The 17027-nt window shown below is 43.2% G+C and overlaps 1 protein-coding gene across 1 annotated transcript in view; it reads right to left on the reverse strand.

Moving 5' to 3' along the window:
• LOC133011659 (thyrotropin-releasing hormone-degrading ectoenzyme-like) overlaps positions 1-17027 on the reverse strand; it is a 120523-nt gene that overhangs the window by 23690 nt on the left and 79806 nt on the right. Inside the window, exons 6-10 of the mRNA XM_061079475.1 lie at positions 11712-11825; positions 7324-7461; positions 4941-5006; positions 1966-2031; positions 1297-1475 (exon numbers count right to left, since the gene is read on the reverse strand). Of these exons, the coding sequence (XP_060935458.1) occupies positions 1297-1475; positions 1966-2031; positions 4941-5006; positions 7324-7461; positions 11712-11825 (563 nt within the window). The remainder of the gene's footprint in view (positions 1-1296; positions 1476-1965; positions 2032-4940; positions 5007-7323; positions 7462-11711; positions 11826-17027) is intronic.

A 17027-nucleotide genomic window follows, 5' to 3' on the forward strand; every position in this document is an offset into this window, starting at 1 on the left:
AAGACTGAGGATGAAAGAATGAGAAGAACAGAGGAGGAGGAGGAGAAGGAGGAGAGGAACATGAATTAATAAAAAATAAACAAGGTAATGAAACTTTAAAGCACAGAGCAGGTCAGAGGGATGTAAATGTCTGTCAAAGAACAAAAACATGGCAGAAAGCAAAAGGAGAAAGAAGTGACGAGAAAAGAGGAAAGAAAAGACGAGAACAACAGGTAAAGAAAAGGAGGAAAAGAACTGGTGAAATATTGATGGAGGAGAAAGTGGGTCGATAAAACAGTGAAGAGAATAAACTCCAGAGGTTGTGAAGAATGTGAATAAAACATCTCGCAGATCAAATATGGATGAAACACAAATGATGAAAAGGAGGTGAAGAATCTGACGAAAACTGGAAAAGTGCTTTTTCACGAGAAATTTTGCAGAGCGATCGTCAAGAGGACGGAGTTGCTGTTGGGTGAAGTGTGAGACTGAGCTGCAGGGTGCGCCGTTCACACCGAGGGAGTCCGACGAGTGTCACGCAGACGCTGCAGCCGCCAGATGTGTTCGCAGAGAACGTTACGCTGAAGCTGAGGTCAGAAGGTCATCCTGGCAGGTCACAGGCAGCAGGACGACATGAGAGATTCCTCAAGGGCAAAGAGTGGGGGGGTCAATTTCTACAGTAAACATTTGTAATCTCACACAAAGAAATTTACATAAACAGACGTAGACTCCGGGTCCAGAAAGTGAAGCCAATGCAGAAATATTCAAAACCCGATGTCACGGCAGTTGGTGCCGAAACAAACAACACTCCCTGAATGTGAAGAGACTTTCAGCTGATTGGATACTGGTCAACGTTTCTGATCCATTTAACCTCAGTCACTGGTCGTTTGAGCCATAAAAAAACGATGACAGTGTTTTTTATAACAATAGATAAATGAACAGTCAACACAGAGTTGAACCTGTAACATTTAGACTTTTAACCTGGAGACTTTAAGTGTGTATCAGCGCCTCGGTTCCTCTCAGTTTGTTCTGCTGCTCTTCATTGTGTGTTTTCTCTTCCCTGGTCGATATCTGTGTGATGTCAAATTAAACTCGGGTCCCTGAAGTGGTGACCTGTTGAACCTGCGGTTTAACCACACGAGCAACTGGCACGGAAAGTTATCGACAACTTCTGATTCTGGGGTTTGAGATCTGTTGATAGACTGAGGAATGTCTAATGGAATATACGTCAGAGGTTACCAGATCTATATGGTCAATATAATATACAACGATATATATATATACTATTTATATATGGGTGTTTCAGAGTTTCACACCCACCTGTTGTTGCTCCTGGCTTCCTGTCCGTACAGGAAGTGCTCCTGGCTCACGCTGATGTAATGAGTGGGGAGCTGATCTGATTGGTTCTTGGTGATGGTGATGACGGGGTATCCCATTTGTAGAGTCCACCTGTCCATCATCTGTCCGATGTCAATGTCCCGCCCCTCAGAACGCATGGCCTGGACCAATCACACAAATATAAATAATTAAAGACTGATTAAGACTCGTTCACACTAATTGATCAGTTATTGGTTACATTATTAATCAGGCTATTATCTCAACAACTCATCAATAACCTGGTAAGAGCTTCGTCAATATTTCATCTTTAAATCACCTGAGAGAACAAAGACTTCCTGTTAATTACAGATCTGATTGGATGGCAGCTCATTAAATATAACGACCAGCACTAACGAAGAAGCTAATTAAAGCAACAATCTCACAGTGAAGCAAACAAGCCTCGCCGTCACCTGTCAGTCATGTCCCCATGGCAACAAGACCCCCCCCCCCCCTTTCTTGTTGAGTCGATCTTAACGAGCATCTCCACACTCTTCATTAGAACAGATCGGTTAAATAATCACCAGCCTCAGTCTGGATTTTTTACGCCGGGACAATAAATGAGGAAGAGATACAGGTTTGAGTCCCTGCCCTTGAGCAAGGCTCCGACGTTACCTGAGTGAGTTTGTTCCACAGGTCGTCTCTGGCTGCGTTGCTGTACATGTGACTCAGCAGGTAGTCCTGGAAAACAACAACAGACGACAGGTCAGGAGGAGCCTGAACGCACCACGTGACAGGTAGTGACATCAGCGGGTAGACTCTGCACACGACCTGCAAACAACCATCATGCATTGCACCTGAACGGAGTCCAGTCTCATGACGACTTTAAGTACAAGAGGAAACTAAACGATCTTTGAATTGACTGAACCACCCGAGAACATCATGTTTAATTCTTACAGGATAAATAAAAGTGGTCTGATAACTTCAATGATTTGATCGCATCTGCATCCACATAGAAAGTTAATGGATTCTTATCATTATCCCTTTGTCAAGTTTGGTGGAAATCAGGTTTAGTAGTTTTTGTAAAATCCAGCTGATGAATAATCCAACAAAAGAGACAAATATAATCTCCTGAGCGAAGGCAACACAGCAGGGACAGTGTTGTGTGACTGTTTGAAACCGTGGAATCGAACATGATGGACATGAAGAACCGGCCTCGTGCAGAGTTTATCTTCTGTGTTGACTCCAAAGAGCTTTGGACTCGATCCTCGCTCAGAGTTTTATATTTTCCAGAGCTAATGAACAAAGTGAAGAGTGACAAGCTCCTGGAGAGAGTGTGCCGGTTCAAAAGGAGGCTTAGCGGTGCGGTGGCAATCCGCTGCTGACGGAGGCGTCTGGTTTGATCTCCGTCTGTCTCCAGCGTCAGGAGGACAAGAAGAAGAAAACTCATTCCCCGAGCAGAGGACGGAGCGAGTGTCAAAGCTTCGGGAGGTTGGTTCAGCTCGTAGCGCCACAAGAAGGAGGCGGGAGAGGAAGATAAGACGGAACACGAACAGAGAGAATGTGTGTGTCTGTGTGTGTCAGTGTGTGTGTGTTCCTCACTAACAGTCAGTTGTCGTTGTGTGAACGAACGGTGATAAGGAAAGAAGAAGCTCTTTATTGGAACAAGATGATACACATGATAACAACAAGGTGTTTGTGTGTGTGTGTGTGTGTGTGTGTGTGTGTGTGTGTGTGTGTGTGTGTGTGTGTGTGTGTGTGTGTGTCTGTGTGTGTGTGTGTCTGTGTGTGTCTGTGTCACCTTCTCTCCAGCTCACGTGAACAGAGATAAACACACACACACAGTTTAACGGTGTGATAAACTTAAACCAAACAGTTTCCACTGATAACGAATGTTCAGTGGAAACGAGAGAGATATTTGCTGCTATATGTTGTGGAATAAAAGTGTAAAGAAATCTACGTGAGTAAAGTACAGATACATGAAAATGTACCTGTAGTACAGTAAGTACAGTATCTAGGTCAAAGTACTTTGTTTCATCACACTGACCAACACTGAATTAGACAGGAAATACAACCTGTTCACTTTCATGTGAACGGAATAAGAGACACAAACTTCGGTTGCAGTTATCGTCTCGTCTTTTTTTGGATTCAATGAGTCACAGTGAAGCACCTGTCATACCATCGATTATCAGAGTGAGACTCATCAGGTGTTGTTTTTACGGTTTGTTATAAGTCATATTTTTCTCTAAGTATCTGTTTCAAGCGTAGAAATGAAGCAGAATCAGTTTAAAACCTGTTTTTCTGCTGAATGAAGGCGTGAAAAATGAGGAAAGAGTTTTTTTATGCAGCTGACGACTGAAACAAATGTTCTTATCAGGTAAGCACATTGTATGTGGACCTGTAACAAGCACACACACACACACTCACACACACACACACACACACACACACACACACACACACACACACACACACACACACACACACACACACACACACACACACACACTCTACACTGCATTGCTGCATCAGCAGAGGTTTTATATAGACTCTGGTTCTCGGCGTGTTTCAGGTCACTGACGGCTGCTGCAATGGAACCAGGACTCTGTGTTTGTGTGGAGGATTATTTCCATAACTGCTCTTTCTGAATAAAACCTGCATTTAACCCACTTACACATGTGATGACATCATCTTTATTTCAACTCCAAACTAATGTACATCCACTTTGCTGATAAAAGCAGTTTTCTGCTGAAACATAAAATGTTCTACTGACCCGAGTGGATTTTTGCAGATTATGTGTCTGTGATGTTCCGGAGACATTAACCAGCAGAGATGCCGTTAGCAGCCGTCTCTGATAAATAATGCAGCTCAGTCTGTCTGTGTGGTTAATGCAGTTAAATTAACTCATGCCTGGTCTGCTTTAAAAAACAGGAACATTTTCAACGTTCAATTATTACAGAGTTTCACTGCATTTTCGTTTTGTGCTCTGCTTCATGTGTCATCACTTTGTGTCGCAGCCAGCGCTGAGCTGCGACGCCACGAATCTGTTTATTTCATTCCTCTTTGAACCTGTCCCAGAATAAACTGAAACAGATCATAACAAACTTATGGTTCCTCATCACACTGAAGTGTCTTCACTTCATGTTTAGCTGCTGTCACGATGAAGCTGTTTTCAGACCTGAGAGCAAACGTCCGAGTCCGAGTCAGGACATTAAACTACAACTTCTCCTGCAGCAGGAAAACGTCCTGAAGCTTCACAGTTAGCAAGTGGGCGTGTGGACGAGGTTTCTAACACGTGACGGACTTGAAGCTGGATGAAGAAGAGGAGGCGTGCACGTAGAAGACGAAGAACATTTTGTACAGTTCTGATTCAACAAGTAAAAATCATCCTCTCAAACTGGCTCTGCAGCCAAATCTGCTTATTTGCTGCCAATCTGAGTTCAGTGTGTTCAGTGTGTAGCCAAAATATGACAACATACATACACACACACACACACACACACACACACACACACACACACACACACACACACACACACACACACACACACACACACACACACACACCAAACTGCAGCTTTTCCCTGTGGCCCTCAGAGAACCCTTCACCTCTGTATCCACATCTCGACCCACTCGACACATGAACTTACGTTGAGGCCCCTCTGGAACAGCGGCTGTCCCATCACGTTCGCCAGCATCCGGATCAGCGCTGCCCCCTGCAGACGGCGCAGAGAAACACACTTTTAAACACAGCAGCAGGTAAAACATCCTCTCAACTGTCACCAGGGCCGGCCCTGGCAATGTTGGCGCCCTAGGCGGGATTTCATAATGGCGCCCCCCAAACATACACACGCAAATTGTCATGCATCCCCAATAACTTTTGGACTGTATACAGATGCACACACAGGCAGACAAAATAGTAAAATATAAAAAAAAAAATATATATATAATAAAAATATAAAAAGTCTGAAATCAGCTGTACAGACAGCATATCATGTCATGTCGACAAAAATAAACATAAATGATGTCCACAATCGGGTGATTCTACCTCTATATTGTTCTTTCTTCTCCTCCTCTACTTTGCTGCGCGTTCTGAATCGTGCACCTGATAATTTAATCCTTTTTTGACTCATCTTCGACTCTTACCACAGTCTAACCCCCCCCCCCCCCAACCCCACACAGACACACAAGAGAGTATGTGCCTGTGTGTGTCTATCTGTTTAGACACAACTGACAAATGTGTGGATTAAGTACATAATTGAAGATGGGGAAATTTCATCCTGTGGCGGCAATAATCTGGGAAATGAAACTCCAGGAGAACAGCGGAGAAATCGACAGTATGGGATGTATATTTAATCATGTATATAATATATCACACTTCAGTGTGTTTTCCGCCCGATTTGCTCGCGGCGAGCGAAAAAAAAATAGAACAGACCCCGGAACCCTCGCTGAGGCCGGCTCGCAGATCGCGAGCGGCCGCGGCGCTTCCCGCTGCTTCCCGGCACGACGCTGCCGGTGTGAAAGGCCCAATTATTTAACATGGGTGCGGAAAGGAGGCGGACAGCTTTCGCGGCGTTTCTATCTCCGGTGCGTCCCCGGGTTTAGAAGATGATGTTGTGATGTGAATGTATTGGTTTATATTGCATGTGTCACGTCATGATAAATCAGTCTCTTGTGCCGCCCTCTCGGCATTTTGCGCCCTAGGCAACCGCCTATTTCGCCTATGCCAGGAGCCGCCCCTGACTGTCACTAACAAGTAAATCAGTTCCAGTGGATTGAAGAGATTCCAGGTTAAATTGTTGCGTGAATTTGTGCTGCTGACCAATTGTCTTTGAGGAAATTATTCGTGTACTTTACTAGGTTAAGCCGCTAACGCTCCTAACGCTGCTGGTTACTTCTACCTCACCTGGTTTGGTAACAACATCCGTGGAGCAGGTTTGATTGATCGGATCACAATCACTAAAAATGTGTCTTGGTTATGTTTGATCCCAGGCAAGCAAGTAAGCTTAGCTTAGCCTAATGGACATTAGTTCAAACAACCCTAGAAAAGGCTCTGATTGGCATTGATGGAAACGTGACAAACAGATGACTGCACTAATTTATTAAGAGAACGAGGTCTTAATTAATGTTGATTCCTCTACTGGCAATGGAAAAGACTCAATCACCTTTTTTATTCACCCCTGTTTCCCTGCTGATTTAGGTTTAACAGATCCTACACTCCTATGTCCTCTCCTTTTCACTTTCTTCCATTTCTATTCCATCGTGTTTTCAGTCCTCGAGGTCCCCCCCCCCCCCACACACCTTCTCCTCCCTGTTGATTGGACTCTGGCTTCCTGCCTGTGTGTTTGGATTGCATCCTCCTGCTTTGACCCTCGCCTGCCTCATCCTCCCGTGAAGCTTTGTTTCTCTGTGTGTAAATAAATCCGCGGAGCTATTAGCGCTGCCTCTGGCTTCTGCATTTGGATTCTCCCTGCTCTGTTCCTGGCATCGGCTGCAACCTTCTGTGGTGTAGGTAATTGGAATAAGTTTTTCTGTTTTGGAAAGAATGTTAAAGTGTTTACGCATATGGGGAAAACTCAGAGTAGAAACTCGGCACCGTGGTTTGTTTGTACGTAATATTTTCTGATGTTATCGTTGATGAGGAATATTGTTCTCATTGTGTTGCCAGAGAAGATTAATAAGTTCAGGAGGACAAATACAGAGAAGCCACTCAGCTTTATTTAAAATAACTTCATTGATATAAAACGTTTGCACTGGACTGGGCTCCCCTTGTGGATGTTCCTGGTGCTACTTGCTGTTTTTTTGCTTCTGCACCAGTGACATTAGGACGAAAGAAACTATCGTTCACTAAGAATCAAGACTGACCTGATTCGAATCTGGTGATTTTTGTTTGCCTTGTGATAGCGATAGTTTTGCAACGCATTTAAAGAATCACTTAAGATTTGGCACAAACGTTCCATGGGACTAGAGGATGAATTGAATTATTTCATGAGGATGAGCCGTACGTCATTGTGTTATTTTCCGGGCAGTTACCTTTTTGTACGCGATCCAGTCAAAGACTCGGTTGATGTCCGCCGCTTGTTCCACCTCCTGGGAGATGGGGTGGGATGAGCTCAAGCCGTCCAATAGCATCACCTCGTGGAGGACGTCAGTCAGGAATCGTTGCTTCTCCTAAAAATACAAACATTTCTTCTTTTTATCAGTCTCGACAAATTCACATTTATCTGAACAGTTGTTTTTGTTAAGGTTCAGTTGTGTGATTTGTTTCTTTAATCTTTGTTTTAATTCCTTTTGGTCCATTTCCTTTCTCCCTTATGTCTCATTTCCACTTCTCTTCTTTCCTCTGTTTATTCTTTCCCACTTTCATCCCCTATTTTCCTCATTCGTTTATCTCCTTGTTCCTTATTTCCTTCACCTGTTTCCTCTCCTTTTTCTCCTTATTCCTCTTGTTCCCTTCCATTTCTCCTCTTCCTCCCTCTCCTGTTCTTCTCTTCGGTTTTCAGGATTTTAATCGACATCTACAAACATGTTGAGCTTTAACGAGCTCTGTCTAAATTACCCCAGGGATCAGGGTAAATCCAGAGAAGTGCGGATCAGTCTAATTCATGGATTCCAGTGTTTACTGTGGAGATTTGGGTTTAATGAACCTCCATCTTGTTAAGCAACGGAATTCGTGGCTTATTAAGTTTTAGTCGTTAATGAACAGAATGAACAGGAACCTCTTTTTTCTTCTTTAAATTAACAGTATCTGTTGGGATATGGCTAATACTTGGCCCGATGTGGCTCAGTGTAATACATGGATTTAAGTTGTTTATGAAGTAGATTTGGTTTTAATGATCACATTAAGTCAAACTTTAGTTTCAAAAGATATTAAGTTTAAATGATCATCAGAAAATACAGAAGTGTTAATAAATAAGAGGATATGATAGAACTATATTTATTTAACATCAACTTAGATTTTTTTGTTTGATTCACCTGCTAATATGGACAAGGTAGGGTTTAGATTTTTTAGCTGTACTGCCACTAGTCACCAGGGGGCGCTGTCCTCGTCCTCCTTTATGTGCAGTTTATGGTCTCCTTTTGTCTCCTATTTCTGGTTTGGACGCCACATGAGTCGTTAATGCTGACAGGTATCCATACCTGCTGGGATCAGACTATATATTGGTAGATGCAACTGAAACGGTTAAGTTGGGACAGACTAATCTGTTGTTCCGTTTATCGATATTAGTGTAACTGTCTAATATCTGGTTTTGTCCGATCTGTGTGTCCAATAAACAGTTTGTTTATACAAGAACTCGACTGATCCCGCTTCATGGGAAATGGCTAACTCCTGGGTAAAGTCAGACAACACACACACAGCACACACACACACACACACACACACACACGCACACACACACACACACACACACGTAATCAGACAGAATCAGGGGACTTCCTCTCAAATTACACAATTAGTCAATTAGCAAAATTGCACATTTGGACGAAACTAGAATAACACTGAGAGACAAAAAATGAATCAGATTAAATGAGACATCAGCTCAAATTAACAAACACTTTAACTACGAGAGGGAGCGAGAGAAGGAGGGAGAGAGAGAGGGAGAGAGAGAAGGAGGGAGAGAAGGAGGGAGAGACGAGTGGAGGGGGGGGTCCACCTGGTCCATATGGTCATTATGAACCAGATGGGCCCACATGTGGAGGCTGAGACAGAAAGTCAGACACACACAACCACACTCACACAAAGATGGAGGTCTATGTTCAGGAGCAGCTGCTGAACTTAAAACGTCTGCTTGTCGCCCTCCTCCCTCCTGCTTCACCTAACTTCACCTCCTCCTCCTCCTCCTCCTCCTCCTCCTCCTCCCTCCTGCTTCACCTAACTTCACCTCCTCCTTCTCCACCTCATATCCCTCCATCTTCATCCCCTTTTCAACACCATTTAAACTCGGCATTAGCGACAGTATAATCTATAATTATGTTTTATATACATACAAAATATATATATATATATTTATTATTCTCAATGATAAAACTTGCAAGGGCTAGTTAATGCAATTCAATATATGAGAATTAATTAGTTCATTATCTGAACCTGGAGGAGCTGCAGAAAATGGATGAATTCTCAAGTTTCAAGTTCAAATTAAAACTTAAAAAGCCTTTGTGACATTATTAGAAAGAAACTGAATTCAAGATGTTTCCCTGTGGCACCAAAGAAACTGTTATTTTGCTACATTACAAAAATATATAAATACATTAACATATTAGTTTCCACCTGGATTCAGAAAATACAAACTATCACAGACTTTAAGACTTTGAGAGTCGGAGATAAACGCTCCGGCAGAGACGTGCAGCCGTTAACCACACGAACATTAGACACACATGTTAGAAACACCCTCAAAAAAACATCAGTACATCCGGAACAAAAGTCTGACAGGAAAAAAGGATTCATTAGAATCGAAAAGTCAAGGTCACTCTGATGTGTTTGGCCTAGTGGGGGCACTATGCTCAGTAAAAACTAAGAGTGGATTTCTTTAAATTTGGCGCAAACACTTGGACTATGAAGGCAATTAATTAAAATAGTAATAATAATTAATAAATCCTGTTTTCTTTGCCGTCTCTATGAAAAGTGGAGTCAACAGAAGGAAAAGCAGCTGACACTGAATCTGTTCCTTCGTTGAAACACGAGGAAAACTATTTTTCCACTTGTGTAATTGAGCTAAAGACATGAATGAGTTGCTCTGAACCCGAGAGACATTCAACTTTAAACACTTATGATTAAGAGAAAGACTTTGATCACAGTGGACGAGGATCAGAGACGACGAGATTCAAGTTGCTTCTGCTAAATGTTCTTCAGCTCTAATGAATGGAACTTTGTGTTAACACAGTTTAACAGTGTGTGTGTGGATAATGATGTCGGAGCTTTGTGTTGCTTCACGTCTCAAATGTACCGAGGTTATTATCATTAGAATTAGACTCAACTTTAAAAAAGTGGTGAATGGACGATTATCTCTGAAAACTGAGATCCTTGTTTGTATGATTCTCTTTAAAATACAAAACTATAATAGTTAGAACATTCATTCTATTTGCAGCAGGAAGTCAACGCCTCCTGTTGTACGATCATGACGACGTCAAAACGTTTCATTAGGTTTCGTTACGTGAGTTGAAAAAAATGTCGATAACAGACGGTGGCCAGAGTAAAATTCCCAAAACTAAACAATGTACTTAAAGGGTTTTTCCTGTTTAAATATTAGAAATAATAAATTGACGAACACCTTTTAATTTAGGTCGCAAAGATTTCAGAGATATGAAACCTTTAAAGATTCTCCAGGTAATGACATCAAAGGAAGTAATAACGCAAACACTGGAGCAACATTTCTATGGCAGAGTTCAAAGAGTTACCTAGTGACTGGATTTGACTCTGAACCACCTGAAGAATAAAAAGTATAACACAGTATAATCTAATATCTGTGAAGCTGATTGGTGAAGCGAGGACTTTCTTTGCTTGTCATATTTGTGTTTGTTTGCTTCTGCTCTTCCCACTGTGTCTCGCTGCTTTTCAAATACAAACCTCTGTTGTAGATGAAGTTGTTCTATCAGGCGGCGAGCGCTTTATCATGATTGTGTGTTTTATTGGAGGAGCACTTTGTTTCCATTAGAGCGTTCAGCCGAGCAGAACCCCAGTAACAGGGATTTAAAAATGCCACGTCACGGCTGTAACAGACTGGGTGTGCACGCTTGAGATAAGGTGTTTGGGTTTGAACTCATTCTCCGTTGGAAGTAAATCACAATATACATCTGCAGAAACAAAGCAGGAGGATCGGAGTGTGTGCTTTAATTTAAAGTTTCGGAAAGTTTTCACAGAGTTTTCGGGGGAGACGACGGTCGGGCGTTTTTTTTTAGCAAATAAAATGAGGAATTAATTTCTAATTTTATTGTGTTTGCAGCTGACTCACTCTCCGCGTCAATTTGTTTGCAAACCTGAGTCGAATAAGACAAAACAGGATTATACCTTGCATGGATTTAGACTGAATATTATCTGCTGAGCTGCAGAGACGAGGCGGAGGAGGAGGGGGCGGGGGGGAGAAGAAGGAGGAGGAATAAGATATTGATCTATGAGGGAGGAGGAAGGTGTCAGGAGGAGACTTCACGGTCAGGACTCACTCCTCCTCAAAAGACCGTTTTAACTTCCTTCTTGTACAAACTGGGTCCCAGGGCGACATGTAAAGTCTTACACCACAAAGAGAAAACAAACGACTGAGCAGCAGCAGATATTAAGATTCATTATGACTGTAAATAAAGATGAAGCCAGAACATCTGGATCTGGTTTCGATACAGGTCTTAAAACCCTCCTCCTCCATGTTCGCAGATGGGACATGGACCAGACAAAAACATGATTTGTTCTGACAGCAAAAGTTTTCACTCACCATGTTCCACTTTGGAAAAAGGAAGTCGGTGCCGACGTACTCAAAGTAATGAGCGAAGCCTTCCTTCAGCCACACGTCCTCCCACCACACCGGAGTCACCAGGTCACCAAACCACTGCCGGACACACAGGAGACACTTCACTGTTACATCAGACATAATCAGTTCATCTGGAAAGATTCAAAAAACCCTGAGAACAAACTCCTGTGGTGATTTTAAAGACGCTGCACAAGGAGTTTCACCTGAAGATGGATTCTAAACACTGAGCTGTAAACTAAATTATACGACTGTTAACGAAACACATTGTTGGTTTAAAATCACATTTTATTAATTACATTTTATCATTTCTTTTTTCTTCTTCTTCTTGCTGCTACCGGAGTCATTGATAGATTTTCATAGATGAAAAGTCAGGATCATTTGCATCATTGGATTCATCCTCTGGGAACCTCGAGCTAAATTAAATTGCAATGCATCCGGTTAACACTTTAAACTGCAATGAGGAGGGAGGCGAACACAACAACGTCCCCGGAGCCGTAGCGTCACCGAAGCTCAAAGAGCCACAAGGAGCCACGTCAATGAAACGTGGAGTGAATCCAGTCGGGCTGTGAGAGGTGAGCGAGGCCCTGCCGCCGCCCCCTGGAGGACTCGCTGCCTCTCCGCCTGATGACGCCGAACCCGCAGCAGCCAGCTGACGTGACGGAGCAGGCCGTATTCATCACCAACACCCGAGGGCGGCCGCGGCGATGTTGCTCATTAACTGTGACAAAGGCAGCGGCGGGTTGGCTCCTGCTTTCCGGGGCATGCTGCAACCTGATTGGGCAGTAAGTCTTTTCTCAGGGCGCCTCGGAGCCTCGTCGGGGAACAAACCCACAGTCAGGTCTAATAAAGGCGGAGCACGTATAAAATAGACTGTGGGGTGAACTTTGCTGATAGTGGAACGTGTGGCCACGGGGGGAATACGTGTGGACCCGGCCTGTTTCCTGGCAACGCAGTGTGAATAAAAAGGATGTAGTGTCAGGGAACAGCCGCGTGTCCCTGCCAGCTTTGTGTCTGAGCCCGGACGCTGCCGGTAAAGCTTCAGCTGCAGAGCAGAGCGACGGCCATCTTTCAGAAAGAGAGTTCATCCCAAAGTTCACTTTAAAGCCTCGTTCCAGCCTCAGACTGCAGGAGAGACTCGCTCTGCACTCTTCACACCTCCGCTCACTGTGCGTCGGGCTTCTTTACATATTCCTCAGCTTTCAGACGCAAATTGTCCTTCAACCGATCAAACACAGAGCGGTGAAAGTCGAGAGTGAAGTGAAGTGTGGGTGTGAAGTACGAGTGTGTGCGGCATCAGGCTCTTATTTGGATCATTTCACTCTGCACTTGAAACAAGTCGAGTGTAATTATGTTGCCCAAAGTCACAAATCTGTCCATATGCAGCATACAAATCAGGAGGCGCAGCACGGGAAAGGGACGACCGGGGATTTATTTGTTTTTAAAGTGAAGGAGGAACAGTCGGCAGCCGCTTTAATGGAAATCAGAGACGCCATCAGAAAGTTCTGAGACCTTTACTGTTGAGAACAAACAGAGCGTGTGGAGATAATGTGCATGCGGGAGGAGGCGAGTGGGAGTCATGAGTTAGTATTCCACGTCAGGCCATTTAATCCTCACACACACACACACACACACACACACACACACACACACACACACACACACACACAAACCCACACACACACACACACACACACACACACACACACACACACACACACACACACACACACACACAAACACACACACCTGAATTACAAGTGTTTCTGGCAACTTCCAGCAGGTTTCACCATCAGAGAGGATCCGTCTCAGCACCCAGGACACTCTGACCTTAAAGTCGGGAATCACCGCTGATCAGGTTGTTGTTTGTGGTAGAACCCACAGACCAGGGTTCGAATTATCTTTTTGTCCCTAAGGGGGTCTCTATCTCAGAAAAAAGTTGCCGCACCGCGCACATAGCCTGCCAAGGCTAAACAATTAAATAGCCTAGGCGCGAGCAGCGCTTTTGCGCACGGTAAGCATAGGCTGTATATAACTTGACACACGCACACAACAGTAAGAGACATTTTTGTACAGAAATTGATTTATTTTAATTAATTTCAATATATTATTAATTGTAATAGTCCATATATATTTCATTTCATTACTGCCAAATTGGAGAGGAAACCCATATTTTCTAATCCTAAATCTTCTATTTTTTATTTTTTTTGTCTGTAAACCCGAAACTTGTCAGGGCCGAATATGAATTCGGCGCCGGTGGCCTTTTTTTCAGTGGCATAACTGACCGTGATGTTTCTTTTAGATGTAGATGTATTTATCTCAAAAGCATGTTAAGCTAAAAGCACACGACTTCTTCTTCTGACTTTATGACCTGTCAAATTGTTCGTATCTACTATGCAATTTGCTCCAGCCTAGTGGTGTGGTGGTGAAGTGCAATCATGCTGCGTTGATGGGCGTCAGGTAGGCTACGGTCTGGCTATGTCCCGTGGTATGGTATCCTATTTTAATTTAACGTCTTAATGGTAAGAGACCACACAGGGATGGATAATGAGCGATATTTAACATTAAATTACAATGTCACATATGGCAGACACCTTCAGATCAGGGCTGCAACTAACGACTATTCTGATAGTCGATTAGTCACCGATTATTGAACGATTAATCGACTAATCGGATTATGAATGACACAAATTCTCAATTGCTCTTAGTTAGCAAACAGCTTTTAAATTTTGCTTGAGGTTGTTCGAGGCATGTGATGACTGAAAATAAAGACAATAAAGGTCAATACTTCATTAATAAAAAATGTCTTTAAATAAACTTTGCTGCATATAAGGGTACTGTTGACACAAAAGAAAAGAAAAGAAAAATCAAGCTTTTTTTCCATTTAAAACCAAGGACAGGCAAAGTGCTAATAAAAAAATATTAATTTAAAATCAATCCAATGACAGGGGAAATAACAGCAATATAAACATCCACAAACCAAACTACAGTCTTCTTCGGACTAAATAATTGTGATAAAAAAAAGACGTTGGTCAGGCAATAGGATAACATTTTGCTTTTAAACTCTATTTTTGTAATGGATTCTAGAATCCTGCGCACAGGTTTACACAGGTATATACGTTCATATACTATAATATCTGACAGAGGCGAGTCCGCATAGTCTCCGTTACGATCTCAAACATGCCTCCTCCTCAAATGCGCGTGTCCTGCTTCCATGCAGAGCAGGTCCGCCGCACAGATATTGCAGGTAGTTTTTTTTCGGGCCATGTTAAGAGTGAAGTTCTCCCGAAACTTTGACTTCCTGGTAGGCGATGGAACGGTCCATGTTCTGTCGCTATTGCACCTGCGCGGCTTTCAGAGATAGGAAGGAAGCGAGATGGCTCACTCCTCAGCTGCTTCCATCAGCACCTCCGGTAAAACGACTTTTAGCTCAGGTGCACGGCACGAGAGACACGCGCTATGACGTAACCAACGATTCGTCGACGAGTAAATTCGACTATTTTTGTCATCGATTTTTGTAGACGACGTTGACTAATCGTTGCACCCCTACTTCAGATATGAGAGACCCCCCTCAGATTTTTGACTTTGTTGCTTTCATGGGAGCTAGTCCTCACTCTATGGGAGCTCAGCCCCCTCTGGCTCCCACGTAATTCGAACACTGCCACAGACTGAGGTCGTCGGGGGTCAGCAGCATGCTCGTGGTTTTCTCTGACATTAGCAGGATTGTGTAGCAGGGTTGTGTACCTTTGTTTTTCTAAACTTCACTAGTTTAGAAATAAACATGATCATCAGACCTACATGACTCCTACAGGTCATAGTATTATAACTATTTAAAAGTATTTAAAATCGGCTCATCACTTGTAGTAACCTTATAAATTCTATATATAATAATCTGTGTTGAAGAACATTAAGTAATTCCTCCAACTCATTTCCCTCTCTCTCATTTTATTTTAGTTTTGTCTTTTCTCGGCCAACTTGAATCTCTGCAGAGGCCGAACGAGCCAGAATCAAATATTTATTGCTTTAAAGAGGTTTAGTGCAGTTTTCTCCCCACGACTCTTTGACTCTGTTTCCTCCTTCACCTGCTCGGACTCACCCAGTCTTCATCACGTGAAACAGAAGAATATGTTCAGACATGAACAATAACTTAACTCCTGCTTTCTTTCCGCCAGGGCTGAGTTTGGGCAGGGACTCAAACCGACCACTCTGTGGGAGCTGGCAGGCTGTTGGGCTGAGGCCCGCTGCCTGGCACGGCAGGCGGGGGTTCGACTCCCTGAGGCGGAGCCACAGTCTCAGTGGAAACCACGACAGTTTATGGAAAACACGGCGCTGCCAAATGAAGTTTGACAAAGAAGTTACAACATCAAGTTCTGATCTGAATGTGAACTGGAGGCATGGAAGCATGTGAGCTTGTTACATTGTTTAAATCGTACATGTTTATATTCCTATGTAAAGGCAAAATCAGTTTATGCTTCACTCTGTTCCAATGGAACCGGAGAACATGATGATAAAGGAGATTCTTTTTGTCCTGCGTCTGAAATCAATTCACATCCATTAGCTGCTCTTTCATTAAACACGACAGAGGATTTCAGTCTGTGTCCGCTGTCCGGCCGTTAAAGCTCGAAGTGGGTCGGTTACATTTGAGTTTTCATCAAACCCTTAATTTCACACTGGTACAGTTTGCTCAAGACCCCCGACAAATAGAAAATATAGCCTAATTAATTTTCCTCCGGAGAGTTTTAGCTTCGCAGTGACAGACTCAGTAAAGAAGACTAATCCTCTATAGTTGTTACGACTTCTGTAATAATTAAAAATGAAGACTTGTGGAGCTTTTACAACACTCTCGCCTTCATTAGCTGTTCTGTCATCTCTCATCCGGTTTCATCCTCATTAAAAAGAGAGGAGAAGAAGCCTCCAGTGGGTCGGCCATTACGGCTACGGTTGTTACTGCTGGTATTGTTGCCGTGGTTACACAAGTGCGTCTTGGGTGGGGGGGGCTTCATGAAAAGAAAGTCAAGCATCAGGAGGAATCTGATGTTTTTTCTGGTCGTGATTTCCCAGAAGCCCCAAAAACCCCAGAGACAGATGACACCACCCATCGTCTTCCAGGGGTCCGTCCAGGAAACGAGATAAACTGCAGCACAGCTCGACCAGTGAGTGCTACACAATCATTTAAAATTACATGAGTATCGAGGATACACGGAGAACAGTTCTTTAATTTTTGATCAGTCTCAACCAAGGCAGGCTTTCTGAGGGAGGCTGCCGGGTACAGAGCCTGTGTTT

Source organism: Limanda limanda, chromosome 1 (genome assembly GCF_963576545.1).
Source record: "Limanda limanda chromosome 1, fLimLim1.1, whole genome shotgun sequence".
NCBI lineage: Eukaryota > Metazoa > Chordata > Actinopteri > Pleuronectiformes > Pleuronectidae > Limanda > Limanda limanda.